The sequence below is a fragment of the Centruroides vittatus genome, unplaced genomic scaffold (assembly GCF_030686945.1).
Source record: "Centruroides vittatus isolate TY-2023 unplaced genomic scaffold, ASM3068694v2 contig_1276, whole genome shotgun sequence".
Lineage (NCBI taxonomy): Eukaryota > Metazoa > Arthropoda > Arachnida > Scorpiones > Buthidae > Centruroides > Centruroides vittatus.
In genome coordinates this window covers 657,103-671,783 of record NW_027120815.1, presented here as the reverse complement: position 1 = coordinate 671,783, position 14,681 = coordinate 657,103, and the positions used below count along the sequence as shown (strand labels likewise).

At 30.7% G+C, this 14,681-nt stretch overlaps 1 protein-coding gene across 1 annotated transcript in view; it reads right to left on the bottom strand.

Moving 5' to 3' along the window:
* LOC136988815 (mucin-17-like) overlaps positions 1-14,681 on the bottom strand; it is a 45,862-nt gene that overhangs the window by 14,535 nt on the left and 16,646 nt on the right. Inside the window, 3 exon segments of the mRNA XM_067286781.1 lie at positions 2-7,803; positions 8,458-8,523; positions 9,978-10,079. Coding sequence (XP_067142882.1) covers positions 2-7,803; positions 8,458-8,523; positions 9,978-10,079 — 7,970 coding nt within the window.

Sequence of the window (14,681 nt, the reverse complement as noted above, 5' to 3'; positions counted from 1 at the left end):
TTGCGTTTGGTGACGGTGACGGTGACGGTGACGGTGACGGCGAGGGTGACGGAGAACTAGTAGTAGGAAGAACAGGTAAAATTGTGCTGGTTCTGCGAGCAACATGTGCATAAAATCCACCAATATAAGTACCGTGAATTTCGGAAAGATATAAAGTAGTAGTTCCACTATTAATATCACTACTGTAAACCGTTGACGAAATTAATCCTACTTTTTGAGTTGGAGTAGAGGATGACGGAGGTTGTTCAGTCCAAGAAATTGCTGCATGACTCCTTGGCTGTAGAGTTGGAGTTGGAGTTAGTATACGGCTTGTTGATTTTGCTATATGAGCATAAACACTACCGATATAAGTACCATATATTTCTGACAAGTAAAGGGTAGTAGTTGAATCATGAACCTCACTACTTAATGGTATAGATGAAATTAAGCCAGTTTTATAATTTTTTTGAGAAGTTTGTTCAGTTGAAGTTGTAGGGGAAAGTATTTTTGTTTGTGTTGATGTTTTTGCTACTTGAGCATAAAAATTTCCTAGATAAGTTCCATAAATTTCAGTGATATAATAAGTGGCTGTATTTCCATTTATTTGTGTACTAACTTGTGAAGATACTAGTCCTGTGCTTCGAGGTTGAGCTGTTTGAGTAGTAGTTGGTTTGATGGATAAGAGAGTAGATGTTGTCTTAGCTATTTGGGCATAAATTCCACCTATGTGAGTGCCAAATATGCTTGTTATATATCTAGTTGTAATATCATTTCGGACCAGATCTGATACATGAGAAGAGATGAAACCTGTTTTGTAGTTACTCAGAGACGGCGTTTTAGATACAACGTTTTGAATTATAGGTTCTGACGACCTAACATTAGAATGAACACCATAATCTGGCGTAGCTTCGAACCATTGAGCTTTTGTAGGTGTTATTATATTAGAATAAGTAGAAGCCACATGAGCATAAAAGCCATTGAGAAATGTGCCAAATATTTTAGTGGTCCAAACTGTAGTTGTTCCATCTTTAAGTTCCGATCGGAGTGAGGTAGAAATTAAACCGGTTGGATAATTATTTTGAGTTGGTTTTACAGGTTGTATGGAAGATGTAGTTTGTGCTATGTGAGCATAAACACCTTTAACATAAGTTCCGTAAATATTAGTAGTATAATGGGTCGTTGTACCATCATTAACACGAGAATTAGTGATGGAAGAAACAAGTCCAACTTTATGAGATGGTAAAGTTGGTGTCGGTTGGGCTGTAGACTGAAAATTATAAGTTCCAAGAGTGCTTGCGGCATGACTACGATCTATTTCGTTTGGTGGATCAGAATAAATTCGAACAGCACTTTGAACAATTTGAGCATATGCACCATTAATAAACGTGCCATATACTTCCGTAGCAAACACCGTTGTAACACCATTATTTATTGTTTTCGCTTCTACAGATTGTATAAGACCAGTAGGATAGGGCTGACCATTAGTCGTTGTTGGATTAACTGTAAAACCCGCTTTGTAAGCATCTTCGTCTGCTATCGAACGAGCTACAAGTCCACCATTTCCTTTGACGTAAGGATAAACCAAATCATCGTCAGATATAGCTGAAAGATCACTATAACTTTCTTCTTCGTATAAATCGACTGGATTATTTTCTTCTTCTCTGACGTGTAATAATTTTCTTTTGTGTGGTTTATTTTCCTTATATTTTTGTGAGGAAATCAATGGAATGACTTTAGTTGGCTTTATTTTTAATTTACTAGCAACATCACGCTTTGCGCGAGTACTAGTTACGATATTACTTACTGTCTCGACATTGCTGGTAATTATGCTTTTATCACCTTGTAGATATGTGGTGTAATATGTTAGAGTTGTATAATAGGTTTTTAATTCTATTACTTTCGACGGAGATGGTAAAATAGTCGGTAAATCAGTTTTGCTACTGGTACTACTAGTTGAGTCTTGAGGCTTGATACTTCCAGTTGCTACGTTTGAAACTACTTCAGTTCTACTCGATACAACGCTGCTTCCGTCTGTAAAGAGAGTCGTGTAATAGGTGAATGTTGTGTAACGAGTAACAAGTGCACTTTTTAGAATCTCTTTCAAATTGATGGAGTTTGGTAAAGTCACTTGAGGCTTTATTACCTCATCTGGAACGACAGCTGTGGCTTTTGGTAATGATGATGTTATTACGTTAGATACTGTTTCTTTACGTGTCGAAACCGAAGGCTGACCATTAACTATAAAAGTAGTGTAATATGTGAAAGTAGTATAAGATGTTATTTCAGTTTCCTTTAACTTAGCTACTTTAGTAGGTTTAATTTCACTTTTGGCAGTTTCTGTTACGATGTTAGTCGAAGTTTCTTTTCGAGTACTTATCGAAGGTGTTCCATTGTGTAAAAATGTAGTCAAATAAGTGTATGTTGTGTAATAAGTTTTAGTAACAGCAGAAGGTATAACACTAAATTTTGATTGTAATTTATCTACAACGTTAGTAACTGTTTCCGAAATAGTGTTTACTAATGAACTATCTCCATTTAAAATAGTAACTAAGGATGTTAAAGTTGTATAAAGAGTAGTGCGTCGTGCGGTACTTGGCGCTATAGTTTTGTTTTTGTCATCTGTAGAAGATAGAATGTTAGTTATTGTGGTTTTACTGCTAGTTACAGTTTGACTGCCATCTCTTAAAAATGTAGTGAAATAAGTTAAAGTTGTGTATACAGTCTTTAGTGGTGGAGATTTAGTATGAGTTGGGGATATCAATTCCGGCGTAACAGTTGAATGTTCATTTAATGCTGTATTAGTTATTGTTTCCAATCTAGTAGAAACAACTGTACTACCTCCGCGTAGTAAAGTAATGTAATGAGTTAGTGTAGTGTAATATTTAGTTATGGATGGTATGATTTCTGTATTAGCTTTAACAACATCTGTGATGTTAACGTTTGATTTGCTTATTGAAACAGTCCCTTCAGAAGAAAGCGAAATGTTGGAAGATTGCAAAGATTCTGTAATGACTGCTGACGAAGTAGTAAGAATTTCTGAACTTATTTCACTTTCTTTACTTTTCACTTCTGGAAAATGAATTTCCTCTGAAGAAGTGGCCGCGACTGATTCTAAAGATTTAGGTGTAACTACATTAGATAAAATTTTCTCTCGAGTTATAACTGAAGTGCTATCATCTTGTAAAACAGTGGTCAAATAAGTTAAAGTAGTATAATAGGTAGTCGGATAGATCTGAATACTAAAACTTGGTTGCAGTGCTTCTGTTGGTAGTTCTGGAGTTCCCGTAGTAGTAACAGGAAGTGTTTCTTCACTTGTAGATACAATAGCAAATCCTTCCGTATAGCTAGTACTATAATGAGTTCGAGTTTCGTATTCCATTGTAGTAGTTGGTATAATGGGAAGTGTTGTTTTTGATATTTCTGCTAATTTGTGTTGTTCGCTGTTGTTATAAACTTGCGAGAATACGTCTTCTCTACTTGATATAACAGTCTTGTTATCTCGAAGATATGTAGTAAAATAAGTTAAAGTTGTATAATAAGTAATTGGATAGGATATAGCTTTTATCAGTTCATCCACATTACCATCAGAAGTTGCATTCAAACTTTTTCCTGCTCGAGTCTTGTTTTCAATCTCTCGCCATTCATGTGATTCTGAATTGATGACTTCAGTTGCTGAAGGAGATATTCCTGGTAATATAAAACCCGCTGTTATAAGCTTTTCATGCTTACTTTTCACAGTTTCTTGACTTTTAGTAGCTGTATCTGCATCAGGTAATATAAAACTTTCCGTAATAATATTTGCAACTGTAGAATTAGATGTTTTTTTACTTGAAGTTTCGAGGATAGATGATTGTTCTGGATCACTTTTTGTGTTGTTTTCTAGTGCAAGTTCTGTCGATTTTGAAAATATACTTTCAGGAAGGAAAAAGTTACCAGTTAACAAAACTGGTTCTGAAGTTGGAGTAGATGGTTTTGTATCAATCGATTTTATGTTTGGTAATATGAACCCATCTGTTAGTATTTGATGAGCAGGCTCTGTTGATTTATTTTCGTTCTTGTTTTTTGATATTTTCGATGTACCATCATTTTCTTTATCTTCAGTTGCTGTAGTTTCAGTTGTCGTCGGTAAAATAAATTTATCGGTAATAATATTTTCTAAACGACTAGATGTTGTAATTTCCTCTAACAAATTCATGGTTGTAGAAAATTTTTGTTCTGTTGTTGAATTTTCACGCGCGCCTGTTTTATCAATAACTTTTGGTAATATAAATCCTTGCGTAATTAAATCTTGAGATGAGGTGGTAGATTCTACACTGGAAGGAAGAATAAATCCTGCAGTGATTACATTAGATTTCACTGAAGATGACGAAGATGACGTTGATGTTTCAGTCTGATTATTCTCATCAATAACTTTCGGCAATATAAATCCTTGCGTAATTAAATCTTGAGATGAAGTAGTAGATTCCACACTGGAAGGAAGAATAAATCCTGCAGTGATTACGTTAGATTTCACTGCGGATGACGAAGATGACGTTGATGTTTCAGTCTGATTATTCTCATCAATAACTTTCGGCAATATAAATCCTTGCGTAATTAAATCTTGAGATGAGGTGGTAGATTCTACACTGGAAGGAAGAATAAATCCTGCAGTGATTACATTAGATTTCACTGAAGATGACGAAGATGACGTTGATGTTTCAGTCTGATTATTCTCATCAATAACTTTCGGCAATATAAATCCTTGCGTAATTAAATCTTGAGATGAAGTAGTAGATTCCACACTGGAAGGAAGAATAAATCCTGCAGTGATTACGTTAGATTTTACTGCGGATGATGATAAGGTTGATATTTTATTCTGATTCTTTTCTTCTACAGAAGTACTGTTAATACCCGTTAAAGCAGGAAGAAAGAATCCCTTTGTAATGATATCGGGAGTATGAGTAGCTTTTCTTGTGTCATCAGATATATTGATATTGCTTAATTCATCTTGTTTTAAATGTACTGTTATTTCTTTTTCTGTGGTTGTATCAACTTCTGGAGTTATTTCTTTTGATTCTGTAATTATATCTTTTTCTGTGGTGATTTCAATCCCTGGTAAGATAAATCCTCCAGTGATAATTTTTGGAGTTGTTGATGTAGTGCTTTCAGTGGAAGCTTCAGTAGTTTCTGTGTCAGTTTCCTGTGAAGTAGTATCAATCTGTGGAGTTGTAACGGCATCTTCTATATTTTCAGTTGTTATCTCTGTGATGTCCTCTGTTATTTTTACTGTAATATCTTCTTTAGTAGTTGTTTCATCCGTTATTATCTTTGATTGAGATGTCTCTTCTATAATCGAATAAGAAAATGATGGCTTGATAGCACTTAATGTATCAGGTAGAATAAATGCCGATGTAATTATCTCAAGGTACTGAGATTCTTTTATGTCATCTGCAGGTGTTTCTAGAATATATTCAGGTTCGACTTTTGATGATTGTATATCTATAGTATCAATATAATTATCAGAAGCAGACCAAATATCGTCATCTCTTACAGATCGACCTGTAACTGTTTCATCAACTGTAGTTGGTTTTAATGGACTTGTAGTTTTAGATACAGTAAAGAAAATACTAGAAGTACTTTCAACAATATGAGCATAAGTACCACTAATATACGTGCCGATAATTAATGTAGTCCAATGAGTAGTAATTCCGTCTAATTCTTCTGTTCCTGTTATCGAAGAAACAAGTCCTGTCGGATATAACGAAGTAGTTGATGTTTCAATTGGTGTTTCTTTAATAGTTTTCTTTTCGTCTACTTCAAATACCATTATGGTCTCATCAAGAATTTTCGAAAGATCTTGAATATCTTCTGAATCCGTATCTTTTATTTTTGATGAAATTTGCGGTTTTCTTTTTTCTGACAGGAAAACTGTTGAAGCTATTGGTTCATAAGTTTCAGTTATGTAACTAGGTTTTATGTTAGCTTTTCCATATCTTGTCTTCAAATTCGTCCCTACGGTCAAAGTTGACATCGTAGTTACGTGTTTGATAGTTTCTCTAATTGTAGTTGTTGACATGGTTTTTTTGGAAACGAATTCTCTAGTGTCTGTACCATACGCTAAAGTTGGAGTAAATTGTGAAGATGAGCTTGACTTCGGAAAAAATTGAGGCGCTTTTGTTGTTTTCGAAGATACTGGGATGTGTGTAGTAGAGAGAGGATAAGCACTTCTACCTTGCGCACTCGATGTTGTTGGCATAAAAACGAATTTAGTTCTTGAAATAATCGTGGTGAAATGGACAAATCCGAATAACGTAACTGTAGATAAACTTGAAACTCTTGAAGGTAATAAAGTTGATCGCACTATTCCATTTCTTCGAATGGAGGTTGATGAAACGAAAACGGGTTGAAAAACATACTGTTCATTTTCCTTTAATAGAGAATGAGGTTTTATTGTTCTAGTCGGTCTGTTATCTTTATGAACGTATGAAGGTTTTATTTCTTGCGAAAATTTTGCTTGATGTTTACTAGTAGTTACTGTTTTAGTTTCCGTAACAGTCGTTGTTTTATGCGTACCTTGAGGTAATATAAATTGATCTGTAATTACAGTAGCACCTCCTTGCTCGTTTATTTTCCGTGCAGTAGGTTCAAAATGATACATCCTTCCTCTTCTATTATTTTTTACATTCGTGTCCGCAGTTAATGTGTTTTCAGGCAAAAATTCGCCGTTTATAACTCGATATGTTTTTAATGTCTGGTAGCTATCAGGACGAACATTAAGATCACTAAACCTTGGAGTAGCTGTATTGTGATCTATGGTAATTGTCATTGTGCTAATGTATCCCAATCCTAATGCAGGTGTAGCACCTTGTACAGAAAACTTTTCAGATCCTTCGATTAAAACACCATCTAAAGATTCTCCATGAACTTTGGCTTTTCCGTACATTAATGATCGTCGACTCGTAGATCGGTCCAAACCACGTCTTGTATTACCCAATGGTATAAATACATCGATATCATCAGAAATATCCAAAACAATATCTTTGCTTGAATCTTTTTTATTTTTTATATCGTATGTATAACTTGCATATTTGTAAGGTTGCGAATTTGTAGCTTCGATCGTAGAAGGTAACCGTCGATTTCCAAAGAAAAACATATAGGTGGTTGGCTTAACAAATCCCTCTGTATACGTGCCAGTGAAAACAGTGTATGTGGTTTCTCCCGATTTACCCTGGTGAACAAAAGCACCTTCCGTTCCCGTAACGGTAATAACAGATTTATCATGATTTGGATGTAACGTTGCGAGTCTTCCATGTGTTTCTCCAATATGTAAAACAGAATTTCTTCTTTGTAGAGGTATATAAGATCCCGTGACTTCAACAATAGGTTGACCTGCGTACAGAGAAGCAGGCGTAGCACGGATCTGTACATTTTTGAGGTTACCATCAGTTTCGATATAAGAACCATAAACTGTTGCGACAGAATTATCCGAATTATTACTCTTTTCTAACTCGACGTATCGAGATTGAGACGAAACTAAATCATTTAAAGCTGTCTGGTAAATTCCACCCGATGTAAGAGAATTGTAACGTTTTGTACCACTTGAAACTTGAGGTGATCTACTCGTTCCTATTATAGTATTTCGAGAAGATGCCGGATAGATAAGTGTAGAATGACTCAATGCAATTTCGGCGTAATTTCCATCTATGTAGGAGCGATGTAATTCTGTTGTATACAGAGTCGTTGTTCCATCAGATATCGAACTAGAAGTTCTGATATGAAGTAAACCAGTTGGTCGGCCATCGTTGTACAAATTACTTTCCAAATATTGGTTCTCTTCTCTTGGATCTGAAACATCGAGAAGAGTAGGACTCTAAAGAATCTATTGATACTTGAAGAAATTCCATTATTAATATAATAAAAATTGTGTTTAATTAATGTGTTTTGTTAATGTAAAGTTAGTTACATTTCTTTTTTTTTTCTTTAAAGCCGCACAAGAGGTCTTATACAGCAGTTAAATGCTCTAACTGGAAAGCCACAAGCAGTCGTTACGTTAGGATTCTTTTTTTTTCGTTTTTGCATTTTATAAAATATTATTAGTTAATTTTGAATGAATAATGAAGCGAATAAAGAATTAAGCAAAAGCGTTAAAAAAATTTAACAAAACAGAAATTTAAAAGAATTTTATAGTTTGATGTGTTTATGTAAAAATTGATTATAAAATTTTCAATAAACAAAACAACAGAACTTTGAAAAACAGAAATTTTATCAGATGAATAGAAAAATATTTTATCTAGAAATATAATATTTTCTTCTAAAATCGAATCAAATTCTTAAAATTATATAATCAATACCAAAATCATTATTCATTTATAACAGTTAAAACGGGATCATTCGTCAATTATAATGCCTGTACTCAAAATTTTAAATAAAATTTCTGCCAACACAAACAAATTCTGTTGTATTCATACATTAATATCAAATATTATTTGTCATTTTTACCTTGTTTGTTATCCTGTTTCTCTGAATATTTCTCATTGACGTAGACAAATTTATCATTTCTTCTCTCTGAAAAAATAATTATTAAAAATAGATTATTTTTATATTGAATAACTGATAAGAATAAGTTTCTTAAACAAAACATTTTAATTTCCATTTTTTTTATTAATTAAATAATGAAATCATAGTTTAAATCAGTGGTTCCCAACCTTTTCTAGGATGCGGAACACTTTTGTGAGCAATTTTCTTTAGCGGAACACTTACTTAAGTTAATATGAAATACATAAGTTTGTCATCAGTTATTTTATTAGAATTGAGCAGTTATAATTCAAAATCTCTACTCATATTATTAACGCCAATTCTAAGACAGGAAAAAATATACCTAAATAACTTTAATGGGAAACTTGTGCCTGATGTTTTTTACATATTTCATTCAGTTTTTATCATTGTCTTTATCTTATTCGAAACAGTAGTACACTCCATAAGTACGAGTCGTACATATATATTTAAGTTTATGAAAATTTTATGATTTTAATTTTTTGATATTCGGCGGCTCAAATACGATTGTACACTTTCCGATTTGCGACTAAATCTGCGGAACACTTGGGAAATGCTTACGGAACACCAGTGTTCCGCGGAACACCGGTTGGGAACCACTGGTTTAAATTATAAAATTTATGCTTAATAAAAATAATCTTATAGAAAATAATGTTTATAATACAAAATTCCAATTATTTCATGGGTCATATTGTTTAAATAAGTGATTTAGATTAAACATTAAAATTTACTTTACGTTAATTATAATATATAAATGAAATTGTTTACGGCTTCGATAACTTAATTTTTACATTGTAAATATAGTTGTTTTATCTTTCCTCAGTTCAGTGTATACACAATTATTTTAAAACTACAAACATAAAGATTATTTCTAAAAATAAATTATATATATATATATTCAAATATTAATTGTTGACTAATTAAGCTACAACAAAAATAAAAATCCAGGAACATCAAATATTTGCAGAATTAATCGAAATAAAATATAAATTTAATTCAACACAACTTTCTTAATCACTTAATAAACGTCCTTTTAATCCTTGTAGACGACTTAAATCATTTATTAACTAATGTACATATATTATTACTTAATAACGTACAGTACATAATCTTTGAATAAACAAATAAATATTTAAAAATTACATTCCAGATTACTAAGGAAGTATTGTTTAGTTTACCAATTTTAATTTTTTATGAAACAAATTACTTCATAGATTCGAATCATATTAAACAATTAAAGAAATTGTTTCATTAAGTCTTAAGACTGCATAATATATACATTTTTTAAACATTAAAACATTAAAGAGATATATAATAATAAGTACAAAAAAGTTTTTTAAAATCTTTCAAGGATATCAAGAAATACATATCTTTATTAACTCTACTATTAATTAATTTCAATATATCTATCATTATGCAAATTGCATCATTATTTAACGCAAACACTTGTAAAATTTTTAAAATACCTTCGTCAGATCCATCATTGCAATCTTTAATTCCATCTCGGACCCTTTGAAGAGGTATACATTGATACCCGGTTCTACATCGAAATTCTCCAGAAAAACAAGCTAAAAACAAAAATAAAATCGATTTTAATTCCTTTTTTCTCATTCAAATACAGTAATAAGCTCTTATATTTATTCATAAACAAAACAATACACTTGCTACAAAGCTAACTGATGGCACTTCGAGTGAGAATATTTTGTATAATTCAATCTTAAAAAATATATTTAGAAACAAAACCTAAAAATTGTATATTCTAAATTATCGAAATAGCCTAGAGTCGTTTCAGATACAAGGTAGAGTATTAGACAAAGTCTGAATAATAAATATGTCGAGTGATATTTACCGAGTAGGGCTCGATAGAAGGTCAAAGTAAGGAGGCACTACAAAGGTTCATTACAGCCATCGGCATATCATCCCACATAAAAAGAATTGAGGTCAAATACTCGAAAGTTTTGTGCAGTGTTCATTTTAATATTATTTTTAACAAATAAATTCAGGTATTAAAACGATCAGTTCATTATAGTTTTAAATGTTTATCCAAATTTATTACACTTGTGTGTTGTTCAATTAAATTTTAAAAAGTGTTTTGTTAATAAGGTGAGAATAAATTACTATTTGGATCAAATTTTTATAATAACGATGTTTAGATAATAAGTGTGGAATTTTAATTAATGTATTATAGTTTAAACAATAGAAGATAATTTAAAAGACAACGATAAAGCATTTCCTGTCTTTTTTTTTTGCATTTTATTCCAATTAATATAGAAAAACCAGTATCAAAAGCTATATATGAATAATTATTAGATGTTATTATTTCAATCGTTTATTTAACTACGTTTACAAAAGAGAATTTAACCTTGAATACTTCCGAATTTCTATAACAATAATATCGTTAGTGAAATCAATAACATCATCACTACAAAAAATATTTTATAAATTTATATATAAACTTTTATTTATTATTATTTTTTTAATTTTTAAACAAGCAATTATTTTAATTACACATTTAAATTTTATTTTATGTAGTAGAAACATAAAAATTGTTTAAAATAGTTGTTAAACATAATCGTTAATGAATGATTTTATTTTTTTTAAATGAGTAATGCAAACCTGAAATCCTTATACAGTATATAATATATAGTAGAAATAAATTTAATAAATTTTAAATTCTTATTATAACAAATAAGCCTATATATTTATGATTTTAAATACACTTGTTTAAGCTATATAGCTTTATAAACGTTCCAATCGGCTTAAGATGTATCGTTTTATTAATTCTTATTGAGAACTATTGTACTAAATTTAGAGTTATGACGTTATGAATCTTTAAATATTTCTTACGCAAGAAAATCTGCAGTTTTAAATCATTTTTTAACGAATAATTTAAAAAAATTTTGAATATTTAAATCATGTAATTATCAGTTACAGTAATTACGTATACAAACTGTAAACAAAATATTTACATTTAAGATTTCTTAGATAATTTTTATTTTTTTTTCCAAATTAGATACTTTTCTATTTTATGTAGCCTAAATTTGCACTTAATTAATATGAGGACAAAAATGTATTAAAAGATAATTTAAAGAATACATTAACACTGGTAAAGAAAACGTGTAAATAGTAAATAAAGTAAGAGTTACGACGTACAATTGGGGTAAATGATATAATCGGATAATGGACCGAAATGAAAAACATTACCATATGACCTCCGTTGGTAAATTCCATGGAAGGGTGCCACAAACATATTAATGTAAATATTTTAAGAAGGTTAAAAATAATTATATGGGAATACCAAAAACATATGGGAGATTAATGGCTCGCTTATATATCAAGTAATAAATGTTTCAATAAACAGGAAGAAAAGAAAAAAAAGAATGACTAGTAAGAATTTTAATTAGATTTCATAACTAATTTCAATCACCATCAGATAATAGTTTTAGACAGCATAATGATTAGGAGTTGGTGTGGTTTATCTATGATTGATGGTTTATGTGAACGAACTCTTAATAGGAATCTTCTCAAATATGTAATATTGTGGTTATCTGTCAATGAACTTTATATCCAGCTCTTACTTTTTACAAAATGGACTTGTCATTGTTTTACATATAAACATCGAAGGTTTTACTGTATAAGTAAAATGACATCTCCGTGTTGACAATGTAATACGTTGCATAATAATGTGAATTAATAATCATAGTCATTTCAAAACTCGCATTTATCTAATGATATATGCTAAATATTTTCAGTAGCTATCAAGATTGGATAATTCTATATTAATTGTTATGTAATGTTTAATCACAAAAAAATAATGGTTCCATAATAAAATAATTCTTTTCCAAATGAGCGAGGGAAAGATTTTATGTGGCATCATCACCAAGATTTCGTTATCTATGTGTAAAACAGGTTCTGTCATTTTCTGTCTGTGGGTGTAACATCTTTTATTGATGAGCGTTCGCAAATACATTAAATTTAAATTTCCAATAAGATTTTGTTTTAAAGCTGTCAGAATGAATTTTAAATATATTAAATATAAATAAGATGAAAAACACGAAATAATTTTAGATAAATCATAATCCTACACAGTTTCTTTTCATGTACACTACACGATTAGATTACATGTATAAAATTAAAATAAAAAAATAAAAAACATTTCTAAATTGCAAAAACTAAAACTTAGATTTAATACATAACCATAACGAATTTAAACATTTAGTTTTCTTTAAAAATTTCCCATTCATAAATTCATGGTCGACAATTGTCATGAATTAAATAATGACCTTGCAAAAATAAAGGCCGTGGTAGATTTTAAGATCACTTCTTTAACCTTGTGTACTTGACTATCCGATATAAATTATCACCGAAACTAAATACATTCAAATTCTTCTAAATCTGTGATGAAATCTGCGAAGAAACTTCTGTTATGGACAGTTGCCAACATCCAGAATCAAAGAAAACTACTTGACATTCTGTAAAGATGATTCAATAAATTCCGAATAAAACTCTACATGCGACTCGTCTTCTTACTGATAATTTTAACGTCTACATGAAACTGTATAAATAAATAACGTTGGAATATTTATTTTCGAGATTAGTGGAGTTAAAAAAAATAATAAAAAATAAGTCTCGTAACGAGATCGTAATTTATATATGTCATCAAGAGGCATACGAAGTGTAAATCTACAAAATTGTCGTTTACTAATAAGAGATGTACGGCGACTAATAAAAGAAGTGACCTTCATTTAACGTAACTAGCAGTGATTTCAAATGCCATTCCGAAATCACCTTGACCTGGTTTTCTGGTCACCCAGGTTCAGACGGACAGTCACGTGATTTCTACGACGTCACTAACAAAAAATTTAGATCGTTTCGCTATATATATTTATTTTTTTATCTCTCGATCGATTGAAGCGTGCATTCGCTAATTGTCTCCATTCTTTTTTAACTATTGTAACGTATATCCAAGCTTTTAATACTTCCGGCATTCTTAAAATTCTGTACCTAAAAAAGAACGAACTGAAATTTTAGATTTAATATAATTTTTACTGGAATAACGAGTGATTATATCCTAAAATGGAAAATTAATAAGAATTATAATAAAAATAAAGATTTCTCACTCCAACAAGTAGAAGCAGATACATCATACAATTCTTCATAAACATAGAAATCCCCCTACATAGAAAAGATGTTGGTGAAGTGGGTCAAGGAAATCAAGAAATTTTTAACTCGTCAGCTGAGAAATAACTTAACCAATTGGATAAAATGTAATGAATGACGTATAAATTTTGGAACTCATCGTGAGAAATCTAAATCCATCTATAGAAGTGAATTAGTCATTTAAACCGTAAAAACGGTTTAAGAAATTATTTGAATATTTCTTTAATTATCCATTTTTTTTTTTTTACATTTTTAAATATGTCTTAACTCACCATTATTTTTACTAGTGGCAGTAGCAATTCTATTCAACAATTCAGTGAAAGTAATGGCTTACATCACCGTGCTAAAGGTCAGGGATGTTGGTTAAGAAATCATCAAGTACTGTACTGTACATCCGCGTTATCCAATTTTATATCTTACTTCATATCCGTGTACATCTTTTAAATTGATTATCGATATTCTTGCATAACATCACTGATAGCATTCTCACGGATACCTAAATGAGGTCAGATGTATTTTCGATAAGTATCAATTACCTCGTTTCTCTACACTCAAAATTTTTTAAGGTCATTTCAAACCGCCTTTCAATGAAGAATGCGTTAAACTAGATCTCAGGAAGATAAAACTTTATAAATATATTGTTGTCCATTGCCCAAAGATGCCCTTTCGTTACATAATTTAACAGATCAATTTTTACCAATCTCTTAAAATATTTTCAAAAAGTCTAACTATAATTCGAACCTTAGTTTTTGGAGCATATTAATAAGATCAATAGGTTTACCCCTTTAAACGATTTTAAATTAAGACGAGTACTTTCCCTTAAAAAATTTTTTTTAACACTTCCTGCAAGCTCAAAGTTACCGCATTTAATCGTGACTCTATCTTAAAATAGATGTATTTTTTAGATTAAATACTATGACCTATAAAATATTTTTGAATTTACATAGAGATTACGGAAAAAGAGTCTTGGATACGATGTAAATCACGCGCTATATAACATTCGATGTGTC